Source organism: Hemitrygon akajei, chromosome 7, assembly GCF_048418815.1.
Source record: "Hemitrygon akajei chromosome 7, sHemAka1.3, whole genome shotgun sequence".
In the NCBI taxonomy this organism is placed as follows: domain Eukaryota; kingdom Metazoa; phylum Chordata; class Chondrichthyes; order Myliobatiformes; family Dasyatidae; genus Hemitrygon; species Hemitrygon akajei.
Window position 1 is genome coordinate 68,713,031 of NC_133130.1, and position 23,428 is coordinate 68,736,458.

Below are 23,428 nucleotides of genomic sequence, written 5' to 3' on the forward strand. Positions count from 1 at the left end.
CACAAAGCCGACAAACAGGCAGGCATAGCTGGGACTCGTGCGGGTGCCCATGGCTACTCCTTCTGTTTGAAGGAAGTGGGAGGAGCCAAAAGAGAGATTATTGAGAGTGAGGACAAGTTCCAGTAGACAAAGGAGAGTGGTGGTGGAGGGGTCTGGTGTCCAGAAAAAAAACAGAGAGCCTTAAGGCCTTCCTGGTGGGGGATGGAGGTATAGAGGGGCTGAACATCTATAGGTATCCATATATAAGGTGATGGGGCCAGGGAACTTGAAACCCTTGAAAAGATCAAGAGCGTGAGAGGTGTAATGAATGTAGGGAGGAAGAGACTGAACCGGGGAGATAAAACAGAGTCGAGGTATGACGATATGAGATGCTGCCTGGCCTGCTGAGTTCCTCCAGCATTTTGTGTTTTGCTCATGTTTTCTACTTTCTACTTTTCTAATAATTTTTGGAACTTTATCAATAATACTTAACAATTGACAATGAATGAAATTTCAGTTGGAAGCAAATGTGAGTGTGATAAGAAGGGTGATTCTGAAGTAATATGTGACTTCCAAATTAGAATTGCTTTCCATTTGATGCCATATTGGGTCCTTGGTAGGTTGCTGGGAATATTTTGCTAAACTGCATATTCAAACCTTTACAATTTTAATCTTGCAGAACATATACAAAAAAAATTGTCTTTATATCATATTAATTAGTTGTGAAATTCACCAAAGGAATCTAATTTTTCAGAATGTATTTTTAACTATAAAAACTCAAAATAAATAAGTTTAAAGCAAACCTGGAGATGTTTTAGGAGTTAACCACATTTGAACAATTAACTTGTAGTTAATTGATATTATTTCAGCCCGAGCCTGATGGATCTTTGAGTGTCCACTTTCCAGCATCAGCCTGGGACTGTCCTTCAGAGAGCACTGCTCGGGTCTGCTTCCCTGACAACCAAGCAGCGATCATAGCCATTAAAGCACATCAGACCGTGGAGGATGTACTCATTGCGGCTTGCAAGGTATTGTACTTTCAGGAGAAAAACCACTTTTAAATGAGCTTGCCAAGTTTACAAAGAATGTGTCTGAATGTGCCAGAGCGATATTGAGTTTTCACTTTCCTCTTGTGTTCTCCGCTCTTCAGATGTAATGTTGTGGTCTGCGCTTTGCTGCTTGTGTGATTTGCTTATGAGATATTACCTTATTGTCATTTCTATGACATTCCTCTAAGTCGGAATAAAGTCCTGCTGTTCAGTCAGGTAACTCTTCTCATTGATCAAGGGGGACTTAGTCACCCCATAATGACAACCAAATGTTGGCAGCAATTTCTGGTCAGTTGTTCATGATGGCTAATAGCAAGATCAATTTTGGCAAATGAGCTGTTACCACATTCAGTACTTTGACAAAGAAGGGGCTAGAGTTTCTGCTTTGAATGGAATTCATATTTAAGCACAAATTGTATCCATATTTATGCCTATTTTAAGAATCCTCTTTCCTTTTGAAGTTGGCAGGAACTTGCATTCCATCAACCAAAAAAGTAACGTGAGCTAGTTCAATCCAGCAGCAAATCTGATCAGATTTTTAAAATGCATTTCCTTTAAAAGTATTCAGGAGTGATAGCCACTTGTTTCATTTTACACCACAATAGATAGGGTGCCAACTCTGAGTGAAGCAACATAAAATAACTGAAAATAACTTCATAAAAGCAGTGATACCATTGACTTGTTAGGTCTGTAAGGTGGCATAATTAGTTGATTTATGCTAGGTGTCATTTATGCTGGACATTCTGAATCCTTAGTTTAAGTAATTGTGTTTGAATTGTCTTTCAGTCCTCTACAAACTTGACACCATTAATACTACTAAAATCCATTTGGTTGGCAGGATTGATAGGGGTAAGTTAGGTGCTGGGGGAAGAATGGATGTCAGAAGAGAAAGGAGTTAAGGTGGCTACTGATTACTATTAGTATCCTGACAGACAGTGGCACAAACTTGATAGTCCATCATTTACTTATGATTGTGGTATAATTATGTCTATTCTCTGATCTATCTTTATTAAAGTTTATCAATGCTCAGACTCTTGCTACTTTCATCATTTGCATTTTGTGCCTGTGTCGTTTGTATTATCTGTGTATTGAACTAGAGGCATATTGTGGGAAAGCGATCTATGAAACACACTAGTCATTAAAATCCCAGTGTTCTATTACTGAACTGAGTGATCTTTGCAGGGTTCACTGGTTAAGCTGGGGATTAGTGACCTGAGACAGGTTAAAATACACCAGAGTTCCTTTGTCATTGGTGAGAGTGTGGTAAAATGGAACTAGTTGGTTTGCCCTTGTATAGAAGAGATCCTGACCACTGGTTAAGCGGCCTCCTGCGATTCTTGCTTCTGACAGCACGTATTAGAATATATTGGACTTGAGCAGGAATAAGGTTACTCTGTTGTCCTCGGATGAAATTATTCAGGGGTATTCAGTAGTACAGTTTTTTTGATTCATATTAACAGGCATAGTGGACATGACTGATCATAAAAATAGGTGTTTGTTGCACCAGATTTTCATTGAATTGCACTGTTTTTCATTAGGATAACTGGATGCTGACTTCTTTTGTAATTGTTGTCCTGGTGACATTTGGATGCTCACATAGCTTAACAGCATTTAAGCTGTTTGGGTAGTTTGACCTTAGCTACCATGTACATAATATGCAACGCACACATAATGCTGGAGGAACCCAGCTTTGGAATTCCAGCATCTTCCTCGCGTATGTATATAAAATGGTTTTGAGATTGCATTACTTGGAGATTTAGATTTACAATACGATTTGCAACAGAATTATCCAAATCTTTACTCTTCATTCGACTGATAGCTTCCACTTCTCCCTCCTTGCCCATCTATGTACCTGCCTAGTTTCATCTTGTATTGAGGAACGGGCATTGGGCAAGTCAAACTGCAACCCCTACAAGAGAGACGGGAAGAGATAAGAAGGGAAAGAACCTAAATTGAAAAGAGAAAGATAGTTAAAAACCAAAACTACCTCTTGTTTTTCAGGAAACATGCTTCTGTCAATCAATTGCAGGGCTGAAACTTTTGTATGATTTGTTTGGCATTCAGCTTTTGTAGCATCTATAATCTGCACAGCCAGCAATCATTCCTGTTGTGATGGATAGTGATATATCTGCTGCTGTTCAATTTTCTGTAACCTGTCATTCATGAATTGCCACAAGTTCTGCTTTGACAAAATCTGTTGATGACAGAATATGTCCGATACTGTAGTGGTATTGCAAAGAATGTCATGAACTGTTTAGAGCAATCATTTGCATTATAACCTAACGTGAAAGAATTGGAATGACCTTTTATGCAGGTAACAATTCAAATCAATTAACCACGCTATGATAGTTGTCAGTGTGACACTGCATATGATTATAAATGCTATATCTGATAATTTTTAAAAAATTTAATGGGCCCTTCATTACTGATTGTCTCTTCCCTTTCAATTGTTTTTCTCTTTTGGCTAAAATGAATTGGTGTACAGTATTGATCTGTTAAAATGTGTCAAAAATAGTTTTTGTTGCTGAACCAAATGGAATAGAGCAGGAAATTCAACTTCTCAACTCCATTATTTCCTGAATTAAAATGAATTGCGATAGTTCTGTAGCCTTAGCAAAAGAGCTCCAATCTCTTAAATTACAAGGCTTGTATTATGGTAGATTATGACACTAATTTTTGATATGGGCTGTAGTTTACTTTAAGGGCTGCACGCAAGATATGCACAAAGACTTACAGTCTTAGAGTTGTAAAAAAACCCCCACTAATGCTAGTATTGTGAATGCTCACAGAAAAACTGAAATCAAGAATTTGTCCAGACAGAGGAGAAGGACACGGAGTCCCTGGAAGTGAGGAAAGGTGGCATCAACTTCATGGACCCTACACAGATTACAGAGGAGGAGGTCTTTGCAGTCTTAAGACAGATTAGGGTGGATAATTCCCCAGGGTCTGATACGGTGTTCCCTCAGAACACTCAGGAGGAAAGTGCAGAAATTGCCGGGGCCCTAGCAGAGATACTTAAATCATCTTAGTGACAGGAGGGGTGCCTAAAGATCAGAGGATAGCCAATGTTGTTCCGCTGTTTACCAAAGGCTCTAAAAATAAACCAGGAAATTATAGAGTGGTAAACCAGATATCAGTAGTGGGAAGGTTATTGGAAGGTATTCTAAGGGACTGGATATGAGTCTTTAGATAGACACGGACTGATAAAGGACGGTCAGCATGGCTTCATGTGTGACAGGTCATGTCTAATCAATCTTACAGAGATTTTTGAGGAAGTTACCAGGCAATTTGATGAAAGCAAGGCAGTGGATGTTGTCTGCATGGATTTTCAGAAGGTTCCACATGCGAGGTTGACCAAGGAAGTTGAGTCGCTTGGTATTCAAGTTGAGATTAGACATTGTCTTTGTGGGAGAAGCCAGAGAGTGATAGTAGATGGTTGCTTCACTGGCTGGAGTCCTGTGTCTAGTGGAGGACTCTAGGGATTGGGACAGGCTCCGTTGTTGTTTGTCATCAATGTCAATGATCTGGATGATAATGTGGTGAACTGGATCAGCAACTTTGCGGATGACTCCAAGATTGGAGGAGTAGTGAACAGCAAGGAAGACTATCAAGGCTTAGAGTGGGATCTGGACCAGCTGGAAGATTGGATTGAAAGATGGCAGATGGAATTCAATGCAGACAAGTGCAAGGTGTTACACTCCAGTAGGACCAACCTGGGTAGGTCTTACCCAGTGTACGACAGGGCACGAAGGAGTGCGGTGGAACAAAGTGACCTGGGAATACAGCCCATAATTCAGTGCAAGTGATGGTGCAGGTAGAATGTCGTAAAGAAAGCTTTTGGCACATTTGACTCCACATATCAAAGCATTAAGTACAGAAGATAGGATGTTATACTGAAGTTGTACAATTCATTGGTGAGGCCTAATCTGGAGTATTGTGTGCAATTTTGGTCACCTACCTACAGGAAAGATGCAAATATTATTGAAAGAGTACAGAGAAAGTTTACAAGGACGTTGCCAGGTCTGGAAGACCTGAGTTAAAAGGTTAGGACTTTATTCCTTGGAATGCAGAAGGTTGAGAGAAGATTTGATAGAGGTATTCAAAATTATGAATGGTTTCAAGAGGTAAGTGCAAGCAGGCTTTTCCATTGAGGTTGTATGGGACTACAACTGGATGTCATGGGTGAAAGGTGAAAAGTGTTAAAGGGAACGTGAGGGGAAACTTCCTCACTCTGAGGGTCCTGAGAGTATGGAATGAGCTGCCAGCACAAGTGGTGCATGCAGTCTCAATTTCAACATTGAAGATAAGTTTAGATAGGTACATGAATGGTAGGGCTATGGAGTGCTATGGTCCTGGTGCAGGTCAATGGAAGTAGACAGTTTCAGTGGTTTCACATGGACTAGATGGGCCAAAGTGCCTTTTTCTGTGCTGTATTTTTCTATGACTCTATGACTTCCGTCATATGCCTGATAAAGTATGTCACACCAAAACCATTATAGCTGTCTAGTGTTTTGATCATTTAGATCATGGGATGGTTTGTTAAATTCAATTCACTAAACTTCAACTTCTGGACCCGGTCCTCTAAATCACAATTAAGGCTACCAAACTGTAACTATGGGAAGGTACAATTGTAACCGATCACCTAAGATATCACTTGAATTAATGCTTAATTTCTTTATTAAAAAGCCTCTGCTTTGCCATCATTCATATCTTATCAGCAATTTTTCCCCATTAGCCAGTGACAGCACTGATGGTACGATCCTGTTGTGTATGATACCCATATGGGGCTAAGGAAACCAGAAAGATGTGGACAAAGGAGAAAATGAACTTAAATCTCTTGCCCTATGTATATAAGCAAAAGTGGAATCACAGTTTCACCGACTAATGGGGAATGAACTAAATTGGCAGAGCAGATAATTTTACAATGGAAATCATAATGTTCAAAATAGGTGCAAAAAATAAGTGTAAAATGTCAAACAAGACAACTAATACACTAAGAGAGAAATCGTGAACTTTCAGAAGCTGTGAAAGGGATTGGGATAGATCATTTGAGATTAATTTTGTTGGATTCAATAGTTGTGCAGATTATTTAGAAGAAGGATCAATGCAGCTCAGGAAAATACAGTCTGCTAAAGTACCCAAATTAACTAAAAATGAAAGCATATTTCAAAAAGGGAGGAAGTGAAGAGTGTCTTTGGTAGAAAGGTGAGATGACAAACATAACCATGCTGAAAGAAGTAAAAATACCCAAGAGGAAAATGGGAAAATCAACCAAAAATCATGAAATAGAAATAGTATTAGCAAATTATTGAACACAATATAAATAGAACAAACAAATAGCTTATAAGAATTGGACTGAATCAAATTGAAGGTTAATACTGAGAAAGAATTCAACAAAATTAAAGAGGGCTTCAGCAAGCTTATAGTTTTCAAATAAGTTTTAATGTTTCGTGTGAAGTTTTGCACTTGTTGGGAAGTATAAGGAAGCCACAGATAGCTCCAATCAGTTTCAGTGAGGTATTGACAAAACTCTTTGTTTGTCCAACTATAACAATCAATAAGACATTTCCCCCCACAATAATAAAAGGAAACCAGGGAATTCTGATGGGTTATAATTGGAAAAGAGTTCATGACAAACTTGTAAGGAACCTTGATTAGACCTTTTAGAGTACAACTGCATGGTTCTAATTTAAGATGATAATTTAAATGTGGTTTAGTAATAAGAACAAGTAAGTCTTTTAGGACTTCAATTGATTTTAAAAAAGAGGTTTGTTAGTTAACTTTGTTGAAGTCCTTAAGATTTTGTTAGAGATTATCAGGATAGAAATAGAGAATATATCGAAAATCAGATCTCATCAATATAAAAATTATCCATATAAATGAATCTGGAAGATTATTGATCCAAAGAATACTAAGATTTTGGCACAATCTACCACAATGTTTTAACATATGTAAGATACAACATCAAATTAATTGGAAGAGGTTAATTTTTTGTGTACAATGTTCTAGTTGGAATCTACATTGGTAACATTAACCAGGCTTCTCTCATTTCAGATGCTGACCAGCCTGCTCTGTATTTCCATTTTTTCCTGATTTTATCCCTGAATTCCTTAATATATCTTGTTCCCATATATTGTGGCCGCAAACTTTAAATCAGTCTGGAAACTTGTACAATTTTCTGCCCCTTTGTCCTGGTCTTATTTATTGTATAAATTTGAGTACAGAATTCTAATACAAATACCAGGTAACATCGCTTGTCAAATCCTACCAGTGAGAGTATTTTCCTGTTATTCTTAATCTATCTCTTCCTACCTTCTGACCAATTATCAACCAGTGTTACAAGGACACCTCCATAGTTTTCTCAGTGATTTCTACTATCTACTACTTCCGAGCTGACTATCTCATTCTTGCCATTCAACTCTGGTGAGTGTTTGGAGAGCATGTCATTTTGTGTGTTCCCTATGCTATTCTGACTGCATGAGTGAGATTGTTTGGGTAATTGCCATTGCCAAAAGGACAGTCATCCCATGAAGAGTTTGTGTGCTACATTTTGTGTCCTGAGAAAGTTATTAATTGTTATGTGGATGTTCACATTATTCAACAAAAGAGTAAAACTCTCACTGCCTTATTGAGAAATTAATTTTCGACTTGCTCCTTTTTGTTTTATTTTGGAGACAATTGATTAATTTGTTTCTTCAGTTTTACCTTTTATTTTGCGGCAATAATCTGATTAAACGATGAATGGTTGAGTGACGAACTGTGAAGGCACCATGAAAAGCAAGGCCAGTTCACATTGACCACTGAATTTTGTAGACTAAATGTGGAAGAAATTCCTCTTTGGTCACAGAAGTTAAGCAAAGCATCCATTAGTACAACCTGTCAAAGTTGAATTTCAGTCCTTAAAAAGACGTAGGGTGTGTTCCTGTTGGAATGATTACCCAGACTTGGCAATTAAAGTGACAGAGAAACTATCAGCGGTCACTATCATGATCTGATAAAATAACAGCAACCATGTTTTTTAAGCACAGTGTAATTCAGAAATATCAATTGGTTGATGATTTTGATCCTCTCCATGGACTGTTTTGCAGCAGGACCATGTGTTTTATGAGAGGAGTGATGAAAGTTTAAGGATTCCCAAAGTAATCTTGCCATGAGGTGCTCAGATTACGTTTTATTTCATTGTGTAAGTGGCATGCCATGTCATAATTCTTAGTAAGACTATGACCAATTAAAAAAGGTACTAACTTTATGTTTTGTGAACATTATGCCACCTTAATCTCATGAGTTAGATCCACAAAATAGCTAGAAAATCTGACAGTAGCGTGCTTTTTTTGGTTTCTTTTTTTTTTTGAATTCTTTTATGTGATTAGCTGCTCTGCCAGTTCATAATATTGCTGCTAAAAGTCCTGAAACCCTAATAAACTCTTCTGAAAGTAAATGCTTTTGGGAAAAGAAGAGGGATCTTTGAAGGAACTTTCTATGAGATTAATGGAAGTTCCACTGGTGGGGCATTGAGTACAGAATCTTGTGGGGGGAGGCTTTGTTTCTTTTCACTCTCACTGTGTCAGATTTCATACTTGCTATTCTGGAGCATGTACTTTTCCTTTTTTAAAAAAAAAATGGAGCAGCAGAAGCCCATGCAAGCTCCAAAATTCAATCTGTTAAGCACTCTGAATTTTATTGTGATGTAGTAGCAAGAGCAATCAGCTTGTGCACGGCAAACTCATATCATATGGTAAAGACCTGATTTATTTTATGGGGTATTTCATGCCTTGGTAACATAACACAAGATTTCCTGATTCACTATCACTTCCCTTTGCAATTTGGGCAGTGTAAAGAACTGAAATTTCTTGGGCCTGATTATTTCAAATTTTTATTATGAATTTTTGCCAGTGAAGACATATTAATAAATGCCCCTTTCTCATGCAGATGAAACAGCTGAATCCAGTTCATTACAATGTTCATCTCAGAAGAATGGTACACAAAAATATGGAATATTACATTCCTAATCGATTGGACTACATACAGGACCAGGTAATACTTGGCATAATATTTTACAGAAAAATATTTTGTCCCCCTCTTGAAGATACTTATCATGCTACAAAGGTATCATTCTATGAATGTCAATGGCTGTCTAGCCATTCTCCGTTAATATTTTATAAATCATTTGTCAAGATAATCTTTTTTGATATTTTCATGCATCCACAGCACTTTATGGTAAAAATATAATAAAGACTAATCAAAAGGAAAGAAAAAATTGCAACTTGCCATATTGCATCATAGAGGTGTGTCAGGGTTCTACAGGCAAATGTGGCTGCTAATTCTGGATCTCCACATTCTTGAATCACAAGTTGGGTAGAATGACAAGCTGATAATTTTATGGTGGTATTGGTTATGTGATAAATGGTTTATTTGTTCCTCCCCTGGCTTTCAAGAGGTACTTTTTGTTAGTATCAAAAACAGTTTTGATATGTTCAAAAACATGTTCAACAAAACAGCACAGCATTGAACTGTAAGGCTTGATTACATGCTAAAGAACTTGAATGCAAATTGAATCATAGTCTTTTGACTCACAGAGTCAAAACTATGAGTCCTCCTCCTTTTAGTTTTAGAATGCCAAAAACTGAGGGAAAGTAACTTGTTGTTCACTGTGGCATTGAAGCTAATACAGGTATTCCCCGAGTTACGAACGTCTGACTTACGGACAACTCGTACTTACAAACTGAGGAAGGAGAACGTCGTCCGCCATTTCAAGTCGTTGCCGTTGACACTGTATTGAGTGTTAACTTTGTATTTGTCTTAAAATTTTCTTAGTAAGATTCACCCTGACCCCGCCCCCCCCCCCCCCGGTTGGCTGGTGGCGCAGTGAGATCAGCGTGGGCTGGAGAACGGAGGTTTCCGAGTTCAATCCAGTAACAGACTGCTCCCGTGCTGGGTTGATATTGAGCTCGCAACATGACCTTGTAAAAAAAAAACACTGCCACCTCCAGTTTAAATTCCCATGCGGAATATTGTGGATGATCAAATACCCAAACCCAGCACAGTCCCCACTTGTCCCATTCAGCCTGTCACAGTGCAGTGGTCGTTAGGACCCAGCGGACCTCGGGAGCCGGCGGAGCTCGGGACCCGCCACCCGCAGTGTTTCTGTTCCGTTGACGGTGTGCGGTAGTTCTTAAGACCCAGCGGACCTCGGGAGCCGGCAGAGGTCGGGACCAGATGTCCGCAGTGTTTCTGTTCCGTTGACAGGAAGTGATCGCGATTGAAAATGAAGTGGAAATAATAAAGCGTTTGGAAAGAGGTGAAATGCCATCGGTCATTAGAAAAGTGTTAGGCTACAGTCGGTCAACAATCGGAACAGTTTTAAAGGATAATGGATAAAGTGAGAATAAATGGAGCATGTGAAAAGCCCTGCCCCAATGAAAGCTACAATTATTACTAAGCAACGCAGTGGTTTAATTATTGGAATACGTATGTTTCTTAAGTGTTTTATATGCATAGAAAGGTAAAATATATACTATATACTAAGACAAACGTTTGACTAACTGACGCTAAATAATACCGGATTTACTTGTTCCGACTTACCTACAAATCCGACTTAAATACGGACTCAGGAACGGAAGTCGTATGTAACCCGGGGACTGCCTGTAGTTGGTTGGCTGAAATTGGCTAACTTTGTATTAAGGAATTAAATGAATTGTTAATACAGATTTATAGAATGTAACTTTTTGATTAATCAGACATTCCTTCAGTCTGGATTTTGCCCTTTCTGTACCACCATGAAAATATGGTTATTATCATCATTCATTGTATCTTTGTGAATTAATTTCATTTCAGGACCTTATTTTTAATTCATCCTCCGCTGGTTTTCCTGTAGGGTTATCTTTGTCAGATTAAATCTTATATTTGCTACATTTAGTCAGGTCATCTCTAGCAATAGATTATCCTGTTTCTTCCTGGTCATCTACTACAAAAATCTATCTTTTATTCCTCCTCCTCTTTATCTTCTTTCATCTGGACTTCTCTTCGCTTCAGTTTTTTATAATCACCTCTAAGCCCAAGGCTTTTCCTTTCTGCAGCGCCTTTAAAGATTACTGATTTATAACATGAAAAGCATGATAACCCCTGTTTACTTCTTATAAAATCTAGTCAACTCTTCTCAACTGTAGAAAATGATATTGAAAAATTGGGATGTCTTGTTTAAAAAAAACAAAACTTTTCAAAAACATTTGTCTATAGTGACTATAGTCTATAGTTGCATAGCTTTTAGGAGTAATGTGGAACGATAAATTTATCTTCTTTATTGTTGCAGTTGTTTGATGAAATAGAAATTGTCACCATGAATATTTACCATATGCATCTTAAAAGGCAAGGATCTGAAACTGCTTTTGGTAAGTGATGACTTTGCATTTTCTTCCTGTTTCATTCACCACAGTAACAAAAGCAGCTTCTTACTCTTGTTTTGCACTGTTTTGAGGTTACTAGAAAGTTAATAGAAAGCTGAACTTCCTGAATTTAGTTATATCAATAATGAATTACTGGAAATGCAAATTCCATTGCGTAAATTTAAATTTATGACCAGTAATATGCTAATTCTTAAATAATTTGCCATTGTGGAGAACAAAAAAAGATAAATTTAAGAAATTATGTTCAAAGTGAGTTTAGAAATGCAAATCATTGGATAATCCAGAGTGTAGTGGAAACCTTGAAATTTATCTCTGGAGATATTGGTGTTTATCAGCCTAAGTGCTATTGATATTACAATTTCCATATTGGTGGTTGTTCTGTGGGTTCTGGAATCCATCAATTGTCGCTTTTAATAATGGAGTTGAAATTAAGACACTCATTTGCAAATACACTCTTGTACCTGTTCTTGTGCAACTGAACAGAAGTTTGAGCAACTGACTACCCAGCAGTTTGTTTTTGCTTTAAATTCCATTCCATCATTTGCAGTCTCTTGTTTTCCCTCAGCAACTACACCTCATCTTTCACTTCGTCACCGTGGAACATTTTAGATTCAACATTTAGGCTACATCCACACTAGACCAGATAATTTTGAAAATGCCGGTTTCGCGTAAAAATGATAGGTGTCCAAACTATGCATTTTTAAAAATATCTCTGTACACATTGAAACGGATATTTCGGGGAATCTCCTCCTACAGCGCATGCGCAGGACACATCTACTGAAACCAAGCGACATGTTTGGTGTCGAATCTCGCTGTGTTTGTTCAGTTACTGACTAGAAAAACTTAAGCGACGGGCAGCTGTTGGCTCTCATGCAGGAGGACTTAAAGTAAAAAAAAATACTGAAGCTAATGGAGGCAACCAACAGCCGGGTTCACGGACAATATGACCCGGCTGACGATGAACATTGAAAAACTGACTTACTCTGATTCATTAATAAAGCACCTTGTTAAATGTATAAAACATGCCTGCATCAGTGTTATCTTGTATTTCCATACAATGTTACTCTAGGCTGTTACACATCTATTGTCAGAGAAGTACTTGCATAAATAGGTAAACCACCTTCATATGAGCAAGGACAGAAAACAGGGCAAAGTGAGTATACTTATTTATTAAGTAAGTTATGGGTCAAAGTATTTGGTGAGTACATTTCTAACTCTTCTGGCTTTAGTCTTGTTGCCGTCTGTTCTGAAATTGTTAGGTTGCATTCAAGAAAACAAAGAAATGGCACGCTGTTGTCTGATAGCATTTTCAGATTTCTCCGGTTACCCCGTCCACACTGATCTGCCCAAGCAGCGTTTTCAAAATTACACACCCCGGAAAGCGTTTCTGAAAAGCTCCAGTTTTGGGGGACAAAAACGCCGTTTTAGTGCGAACGGAGAGTAAAAACGAAGAGAAAAAGCTTCGGTTACGGATTTATCCGGTGTAGTGTGGACGTAGCCTTAGTATGGCGGTTTCAAATCACTCTCACTGTTCTTACTTTTGTTTTGCCCAGTTAATAGTTCGGCTACAACTATTAACAGTTTATTCAAGCTCCATTTTTAATTTCTTCACTGGTCCTATTAGAACCAATTTTGCCTTGCATATTCACCACTTTTAAAATTTCATTACTCTTTGCTTTTTTTTAATAATTTTTTTTATTGAAGTTCATCATCAAACAAACATTTCCATAAGATGTATTTCAGACATTGTACATATATATCATATATATCACAAATCTCCACAAAGTATTTATCTGGGGTATACACTCATAGAAAAGAGTGGAAAGAAAAAACAAGCAAAAGGAAAGAAATATGTACAAGTAGGGAGTGATTTTTTTTTTTACAACAGATTCATTGATTTGTGAGAATAAAATCAGGCCTATGAGGCATTATGTAGTTAAACCATTTTTCCCAGTATGAATCAAATTGTTCCAAATTGGATAAAATTCTCTTACGTTTGATTGGATTTAATAGCCCATTGACATTAAAAGAAATGAATTTTACCTTATCCTTAGCCATCTGTATTTATCTGTCAATATACCATTAAAATTAGAATAAAACTTAATCGATCTACACCCTGAACAAATGAGAACCAAGAAACGCAAATAACAACAAAAATGGCAACGAACATGTGATTCCAAGGCTGAGGCGAGGGCCACCAATGCAGTATTCATAAAAGTCAGTGAACAAATCCATTACACAGAAAAGATTTCCCTGTGTACTATATATATATATATATATATATATATATATACACACACACATACATACATTCATACACACACACATATACACACATACATTACATACACATATATATATTCTCATTTTGGTGGGGAAAAAGGAGTAAGTGAGAGAATAAAGAATAACAACTAAGTAATATAAAATCCACATTATAATAAGTATTTCTCGAGATAGGTATATCACCATGTACTTTTGCTTCTGTTTAGCTTCTCAACATTTTTAAAGTTAGCCAAACCTTATGGCTCTTCTGAAGGGCCCTGAATGGTGGTAAGAGAGGAGGTGTAGGGACAGGTGTAGCACTTACGCTTGCAGGGAGAAGTACCAGGTGGGAGATCTGTGGGGAGGGGCGTGTGGACCAGACAGTCGCGGAGGGAACGATCCCTGCGAAAAGCAGAGAGGGGTAGAGAGGGAAAGATGTGCTTAGTGATGGGATCCTGTTGAAAGTGACGGAAGTTGCGGAGGATAATATGCTGGATCCGGAGGTTGGTGGGATAGTAGGTGGTAGGTACAGGAGTGAGATATGCCAACTAGTGGAGTGGTGCCACAGCAACAACCTGGCACTCAACATCAGTAAGATGAAAGAGCTGATTGTGGACTTCAGGAAGGGTAAGACGAAGGAACAAATACTAATCCTCATAGAGGGATCAGAAGTGGAGAGAGTGAGCAGTTTCAAGCTCCTGGGTGTCAAGATCTCTGAGGATCTAACTGGTCCCAACATATTGATGTAGTTATAAAGAAGGCAAAACAGAGGCTATACTTTATTAGGAATTTGAAGAGATTTGGCATGTCAACAAATACACTCAAATACTTCTCTGGTTGTACCGTGGAGAGCATTCTGACAGGCTGCATCACTGTCTGGTATGGAGGGGCTACTGGACATGACCAAAAGAAGCTGCAGAGGGTTATAAATCTAGTCAGCTCCATCTTGGCTACTTGCCTACAAAGTACCCAGGATATCTTTAGGGAGCGGTGTCTCAGAAAGGTAGTGTCCATTATTAAGGACCTCTAGCACCCAGGGCATGCCCTTTTCTCACTGTTACCATCAGGTAGGAGGTACAGAAGCCTGAAGGCACACACTCAGCGATTCAGGAACAGCTTCTTCCCCTCTGCCATCCGATTCCTAAATGGACATTGAAGCTTTGGACACTACCTCACTTCTTAAAATATTACAGTACTTCTGTTTTTGTATGTTTTTTAATCTATTCAATATATGTAATTGATTTACTTGTTTATTAATTAATTTATTTATTTTTTCTCTCTGCTAGATTATGAATTGCATTGAACTGTTGCTGTTAAGTTAACAAATTTCACATCACATGCCAGTGATAATAAATCTGATTCTGAAGAGTCTTTCAGTGTCAAAAAAAAGCAAATCATATCCAGTGCGATTCAATGTTGTAAAACATGAAAACTTCCCAGGGGATGAATAGTTTTTATAAGGCACTGTACATTAATAATGCTGTCAGGAATTACTGTCATTCCTTGCTCCATACAAATTTTTTGTTGCCTGGTCACGACTGAGACAATGTAGAAATAGCATCGTGAAGATGCTGGAAATCCGAAATAGAAACAGAAGCTGTGAGGAATGTTCAGCAGGCCAGGCAGCATCTCTTGGGAGAGAAACATAGTTGATATTGCAGGTAACCTTACATCAGAGCCGAGAGAAGTCAGAGAGATGCTTTGAAATGTGCCGTAAGGATGGGGAGAGAATAAAAGACAGAAATGGGGTTGGCTGCAGTTGAGGAGAAACTGTATGACACACTGTCTCTCTCCACCATTGTCAGTTCCCATTTGAGACACTAGATTGAACCTAATGTTTTACTTAGCATTGGCAAACACAGAATCCAAAATACTGCTGTTTTGGCTTATAACTAACATGGCTCTCTCAGAAAGAGAGCAGAAGACATCTGATCCTTTTATTTCCTCTGGACATGAAGAAATCTTTTTGTTTAATTGCTGTTATTATGTTGAGCTCATATCCCAACTTATGGATGGTTAGCTTTGTCTCCATTTATCATTTCATCATGCTTTAACAGGGAATTTCCAAATATTTATTGGCAGTACCAATGTATGATTTATGTTAAGCAGTTTTTTTTTGCAAGCTGAGGCAGGTTATTCAGAAATGTACTGTTAAAGAATAAATGTAATAAAAATCACTCCAACATCTCCAGGAAAATGCAGAGAGAGAGAGAGTGCTTATAAATTATGTGAATATAATTGCCTAATATAATAAAAAAATAATTGCTGTCAGTCACTTCAGTGAGCTTAATTGACAAGAGAATTATCCATCCATCTCCACTCTGGTGTTAGTATCACAAGGCAAACTTACTTGGAAGCTTGTATTTCATAATAGAACCACAATTAGCTCTAAATAGTTGAAATAGGCAAAAATCTTCTGTTGACTATCCCAAAATCTGGGAGGTTCAGAATGCCACAATTCCAAAACACATAGTGAGCCAACTAAACCATTTCCCCCACATGTTCACTGTTTAGTTACTCTTTTACACACTTCAGTAAAGTGGAAACAAATTTAAATTGCAGTCAGCAAAATGCGGATGATAATACATTGTGTTGTGATTAATTTGATAAAGCTTCTATAATCTTCCTCACTGAGATTGAAGTTCTGAGTCTATCATAGTGATGAGCAATTGCTTGTGATTTGAAGTCCCTGGCCTTTTGTTCATGGGGGTAACGTGCAATGCTGTTGTTGCCCTAATATTCTGTTCATTCCCAGAAGGAGATCTGCTTAGGCAAGGGAAAAAAAGTCTTTATTGGAGCGCTTAATATTTGCCGTTGATGATTACTTCAGGGTAAAGTGTCTTTGATTATCATTGTATTTGAGAGGTGATCAAAAGTATTTTTGGTTAGAGAACAAAAGGATGCTGAGGTAGAAACAGTTTCTTGGCAGGTGTTCTGGACTGATTCATGTCGGAATCATCGGATCATATGCTTTCTTGAGCTTTGATCATGTTCGTTTTTCTCTTTAATTAGAAGAGCAGATGTTCTAATGTAAATAATTGAATAGTGACGTGACTGATTTTTTATGATTAATTGGACGTGTCATGGGATATCCAAAATAACAGAAATGGCTTTTTTTCCCCAAATTTGGCCAAAACTGCAATTTTACAGGAATGACAATACTGTATATGTAACCTAAATTTTTATAAATGAATGATAGGAGAGGAAAGCTCTGGCATGTGATTCAGAATAGACGATATATCTGCATATGCTCACAGGCCTTTTTGTGTGGACTCCTTTAAATTAAGTTTGTTATTTATAAGTGAGCCGAGGAAGAGAATACAATATATTCTTTCCCTGTTAGTGTTCCTGATATCCTACTGCTAAACACTGACTGTACTGCTGAATGTCATTCTGGGAAAGGGTGGTAAAAGCTGGTGCTGTTCCTCAGAAATCTGCCTGTTTGCAATTTGATTTCAGGGCACATTATCTCCCTAAATTAGTTATCTGTACATATTTCCTCACTGTTCACCTTTTTAAACAAAAAAAAATCATTTATTCGTTTGATCTGGGAGTTCCAAGTTCTCAATCTCAGGAGGGGAAGATCATTGCTGCTGGTATTTGTTGCCCCTCCTGATGAGCCCTTGACTGGAGAATGCAGTCAACCATGTTGGTGGGTCTGGAGTCACAACTTGAACAGGCTTGGTGGGGTTTCTTCCCTAAAGGGTAGTGGTGAACCAGAATATTTTTTTTACAGAAATTCAGGAGCGTCATGGTTGCCATCACTAACACTTGTTTTATTTTTCCAAATTCCCCAGCTGTCATAGTGAGATTTGAGCACAGATTTCTGCTTCTGTGTCTCAGTCCCCTGGCTATTGGTCAAGTAATCGAACCATAGCCATGGGAGCCATATTTAATGAGAATAAATTTAGGAAGGAGGTTGTGGCAGAAATGGTAACAGCTTAAAATAGTGTTCCCGAGCACCTGGTCCTTTATTGGGTTGAATGTGAGCATGGGCTTAGTCTGGTACTTGCACTTGTTATGTCCCAGATTGAGCTTGCTATTGGTCTGGAACCTGAGGATGGAAAGACAGCAGGGGGAGCTGAGTCCTTGCTGATTAATTTTGTTCATTTTCAGCAAATGTGGCCAGCAGGTATGGCTGACAGAAATTAACCCCGTCATCCCTGTTCTGCCTTGGAAGAGTATTATCACTCCATGTGGTTGTAAATCTTTGGAATGTATTTCAATCTATAAGCAATGAGTCCAAAGATGGAAATGGTTGTTGAAATGCTTCATATTCTCACTGTAACTTCCTTTCATTGCCAAATTATTCTCATCAGGTACATTTTCTTTTGGTTTAGGAAAGCCATTTACTTTTCTTTATGGTTCCAGTTTATTAGGTAAACTGTGATTGCTGTATTGGAGGATTTGGAGTTGTTGAAATCCTGGTCATCTACATCTACATCATTCCAAAGAAGCTTATTTTATATATTGTGGGATATAGTTTATGACTAAGAAATCCTATAAAATTTATATAATATATTCCTACAAACTTGCTAGCTTGGGAATGATCTGTTTATATTGTCAGAATGGCAGCATCCTGGCATGTACTGTTTATACCTGAAGTGCAATATCATAGAGGAACAATTATTTCTAACGTGGATATTTTACTTATTCTCCTGTTTACAAGGTTTCGCTGTGGCTGGTCAAGTAGATGGAAAGCAGCAGCACAATTCTCTGTTTGTGAGTGACGTGCTTCCTGGTGGACTGGCCGATAAACAAGGTATTATTGACTGCCTTTATCCATGAGAAGTATTATGTTTGAAAAAATGGCTACATTCAGTACTGTAATATGACACAGTTTGTGTTTATAGTTCAGTGCCTCCATCAGAGATTCCACTGGTGGTATCTGTCCTGCAATACCTTAAAGAGAGTACAGAACCAGATGTACTGCGATTTGTGAATGAGGTGACCACTGGCTGCAATGCTTTCATAGTGGAACAGTTTGCTGAAGATCAGTGTCTGGAATAAGATTCCAAAAGAGAGACACTGCATGCTAATTATACAGTAAAAGTTAAAATAATCCAGCAGCCTCAAGACTTTGATGGAGTTGGGTTGAAAGATTTTCTGGACTACCAGATGTTACTGCTATTAATTCACCAACACAATCTTATTTTATTTTTTCTGTATAATAATTCTTTCACTGAATCATTGTGTTTAAAGGGGTTGGAAATAGACAGCTGGTCAGAAAAACCACTGCAGACCCCAGTTTCAGCCACAGCTGGGGCCTGCACAATCCTAGCTATGTTCCTAATCCCAGTTCCCAGCTCCAGCCGCGCACATAGGCCTCACTGGCACTCTTGAGTCCTTTGATAGCAGATGATCAGAGGTTTACTGTAGTTTGTGGTATTTTTTTCATTCTTTGAATGAACAGTTTCTGAGACAGTTATCAAGTGCTACATCTTCAATACTGTTCCTGTGGCATGTTGGAGATCTGCAAGAAACTGAGGCTAGAAGGAAATAAAAATCTTGTGTGTTCATGGGGCAACACTTGAACAAAATTTTTACATAAATGACTTCAGTAAACAGTATGTATACCTCAGTTTCTATGGCATAATGATTATGCTATTATTAATAATATTAATCATTTGAATAAAAGTTACTTAGAAATAGGTGGAAAAATATGAAGTAAAACAATTATTTGTGGTAGCTTCATTGGCAGCCTGATGTTAAGATCAATTTGATGATTTGGGTGACACCCTGAATTATGTTTTCTTTTTTCTGTTAGGTGCAAGAGTCGGAGATGAAATTTTAATAATAAACGGAGAAGTGGTTACGAATCTACACCATAGAAGTATTGAATCCTTGTTTGCAGAAAATCACTTAATACTTACTGTCAGGAGATTTTCTTCAGACTGGAACCAAAGAACAACAGAAAGTAATGACTCATTAATTCAGATAACTCCACTTCCTCCTGACCAATCAAAACTGCTGGAGGAGTTTGTTGACAACCATTTCCTTCCTGGTGAGTTTCTCAACTTTTAACTAGGAAAACAGTAATTGTAAGCCGAGTCACGCTACAAAAGTGCAATGATGTACATTTAAAGGATTATATTTACCTCATGCAAGGAATGATTCAGGGTTCAATGTTTAAACCACCATCTTCTGCTTTCCCTTAAATTATTGATATAATAAGTAGTTCAGGCCCATTCTACATTTCAGTAACAAGCAGTAGCAGACAATGTTATCTTTATATGTACTGTTACGAACCCCGTAACTGGGTTACTTACCAGCAAAGATAGAAAGGTCCGTTGAAGTCTGATGGTACTATTTTTAACAGTATTTATTAGGAAAAATACACAAAAATAATATCAATGCAAACATACAGATAATATGCATCGTCAATACTAAATCTAAAAGTGCGGGTATAATAATAATCAATAAGAAATAGCTCTATCGTTGTCTAGGGGATAATGTATTGTCCGATGGAAATATAAAAGTCACTCAGTTCATTCAGGCTGCAGCCTTTGGTTGGAGAGAGAGAGATTTTGAGAAACTTGCCGGCTTTCCTTTTTATGATTTCGGTCCTTCGGGAGTCCTGTTGGTGTGGCCGTTCACTTGTGGCCTCTCCTTTAGCTAAAGCCGTTCTTCTGTGGTGAGGCCGCCCATCCCAGGCAAAGGGAAAGGACGCACGCGAGCCCCCACCGGCTGTCGCTATTAAACGCTGTCACGGGATTTCTAGCATTTCTCCTGGTGCGTCTAAAGGGGTTGTTCCCCAGACCCTCTTTTATCCTTACTCACGGGGTCTCAGATGTCAGTCAGGTTGGGATGATGCAATCCCTCAACCAGCCCACTCTGGTTGTCCCCTGAGGGCTTCAATGAATAGTACAGTACTCAATACACAATTCTGTCTCCAAGAGACAATGGCCGTTAACCGGGGCTTTGTCTCGCTGAGGCCAGGACACATTCCAAAACCTTGTGATTCTCTCTCATTTCCTGGGTCCCAGACCCGAATTAATAGTGATCTTGCGATTCTCAAAAAGGAGGGGGCGACTTTGTACCCTTCGGCCCCTCAGAGTTGTGGCACATTCGTAACAGTACAAGAATTTCACAATTATTAATTATATCTGGTCACAAACAAGAGAAAATATGCAGATGCTGGAAATCCAAGCAACACACACAAAATTCTGGAGGAACTCAGCAGGCCAGGCAGCATCTATGGAAATGAGTAAACAGTGGACGTTTCAGGTTGAGACCTTTCATCTGGACTGGAAAGGAAGTTGAGAGTCGGCGTAAGAAGGTGAGGGAGAGAAAGAGGAAGTACAAGGTGGTAGGTGATAGGTGAAACCTAAGAGGGGGAGGGGTGGTTTTGGGTTTGGGTATTTGATCCTCCACAATATTCTGCATGGAAATTTAAACTGGAGGTGGCAGTGTTTTTTTCTGAGGTTGAGTTATGAGCTCAACATCAACCCGGCACGGATGGAGAGCGTGCTCTGGAGCGGTCTGTCACTGGATCGAACTTGTGAACCTCCTTTCTCGAGCCCGGTGCTGATCTCACTGCGTCACCAGCCAACCGAGTGAAGTAAAGAGCTGGGAAGTTGATTGGTGAAAGATAAAGAGCTGGAGAAGGAGGAACCGATAGGAAATGACAGAAGGCCATGGTAGGGAGGTGATGGACAGGTAAGAAGATAAGATGAGTGAGGAAAAAGGGAATGAGGAATAGTGAAGGAGAAGGTGGGGGGCCATTACTGGAATTTCGAGAAATCGAATTTCATGCCATCAGGTTAGAGGCTACCCGGATGGAATATAAGGTGTTGCTTCTCCACCCTGAGGGCAGCCTCATCGTGGAGGTAGAGGAGGCCATGGACTGACATATCGGAATGGGAATGAGAAGTGGAATTACAATGGCTGGCCACTGGGAGATCCCGCTTTTTCTGGCAGATGGAGTGTAGGTGCTCAGTGAAGCAATCTCCCAATCTACGTTGGTTCTCAGCGATGTGCACCTGCAGCACTGGACGCAGTATACAACGCCAACAGACTTACAGGTGAAATGTCGCCTCTCCTGGAAGGACTATTTGGGACCCTGAATGGGGCAGGTGTAGCATTTGTTCCACTTGAAAGGATAAGTGCCTGGGGGGTGATCAGTGGGGAGGGAAAATGGACAAGGGAGTTGTATTAGGAGCAACCCTGCGGAAAGCATAAAGTGGGGGGGAGGGAAAGATGTGTGGTGGTGTGATCCTGCTGGAGATGCCAGAAGTTGGGGAGAATTATGTGCTGGACACGGAGGCTGGTGGGGTGGTAGGTGCGGACAAGAGGAGCCCTATCCTTGGTGGGGTAGCGGGGGGATGGAATGAGGGGAGACTTGCAAAATGGAAGAGATGCAGGTGAGGGCAGCACTGATGGTGGAGGACGGGAAGCTCTTTTCTTTGAAGAAGGAGGACATCTCCTTAGTTCTGGAATGAAGAACATCATTCTGAGAGCAAAAAAACTGTCCTCTTCTCTCAATTCCTCCACCACATCTGCCCTTAGGATCCCCTCTCACTGTAAAATTCTTTCCTCTAGATGTATCTACCATGGGGATAAAGACTGTGACCATTCACTATGTCTTTGCCCCTTGATGTTTTATATCTCCTTTTAAGGTCAACTCCAATGCTTCAGGGAAGTAAGTTCCAGCCTATCCAGACTCCTCATGTCTGAAGCCCTCCAGCTTTAGTAACATCCTTGTTCTGCACATTTTAGAACGTAATGATAGTCTTCCTGTAGCCAGATGACCAGAATTGCACACAGGACTCCAAACGTGATCGCACTGAAGTGCAATATCCCAGCTCTCATAAGTGCACTGACCAAAGAAGGCAAACTCGCAAAATATTGTCCCCTCAGGGGACTATTATCCGTACAAGTTCTGCTATGATTTAACTTGCCAAGATGCAACACTTTGCACTTGTACACGTTAAATTCTATTTGCCATTCCTTGGTTCACTGCCCAGGTTAATCCAGATCATGTTGTAACTTTATTTACTGTCCACTATGCCACCATATCTGATGTCATCCAGTTTACTAATCATGTCACCTGCATTCTTATCTATAGATGACAAATAAAGTGTATTTTGCAGGAGACGTTGGAGTGCCAAAATAAAATTAAAAGACATCCATTTTTAGATTTGGTTAATATCTGGGCTGTGAGATTGAAACTGATTGAGGAAGACATAGCTGACCAAATTTGCTTACCCACCCATTCCTTTTTGGCTTTTGCCAGAACCAGAAGTAGACCTATTCCTCCTTTTTCAGCTTCACGGAAGTAGAGCAATTTCAACAGCGTCGATCGTAAATGAATATTTAAATAATAAATGGGGATCTTATCTGAAGAGTTTTACTGATGGCTCAGTGGACCCAGAGAGCAGTAAGGCAGGATTTGGGATGTCCATGTCTCACTTGGAGTTGAGATTGGTCACCGGGTTTCAGATGGTGTTTCTGTCTTTGCAACGGAATTATTAGCAATCCTTTGGTCCTTATGGTGGATAGAACTCTCGACCATGCAGGGTTGTCATCTGTTCGGATTCTGCTGCTGCCTTAGAGGCTATAAAAGGGAATACATCAAAAGCTCGTCCTGACATAGTTATTGAAATTCTCTTAGTTTTGTTTAGAATAGGGAAAATGGGTTGTGAAGTTAGATTTACATGGATACCTGGGAATGCTGGGGTGGAGGGAAATTAAATTGTGGATGGCATTGCAAATTCTTCCTTACAGAGTGGGCAA

The 23,428-nt window shown here is 39.1% G+C and overlaps 1 protein-coding gene across 6 annotated transcripts in view; it reads left to right on the forward strand.

Moving 5' to 3' along the window:
- The window catches only part of LOC140730534 (rho guanine nucleotide exchange factor TIAM2-like), a 252,268-nt gene that overhangs the window by 176,330 nt on the left and 52,510 nt on the right, over positions 1-23,428 (forward strand). For all 6 annotated transcript variants that reach the window (XM_073051118.1, XM_073051115.1, XM_073051117.1 and 3 more), the window contains 5 exons: positions 849-1,007; positions 8,958-9,062; positions 11,338-11,416; positions 18,363-18,455; positions 19,461-19,697. In XM_073051118.1, coding sequence (XP_072907219.1) covers positions 849-1,007; positions 8,958-9,062; positions 11,338-11,416; positions 18,363-18,455; positions 19,461-19,697 — 673 coding nt within the window. The remainder of the gene's footprint in view (positions 1-848; positions 1,008-8,957; positions 9,063-11,337; positions 11,417-18,362; positions 18,456-19,460; positions 19,698-23,428) is intronic.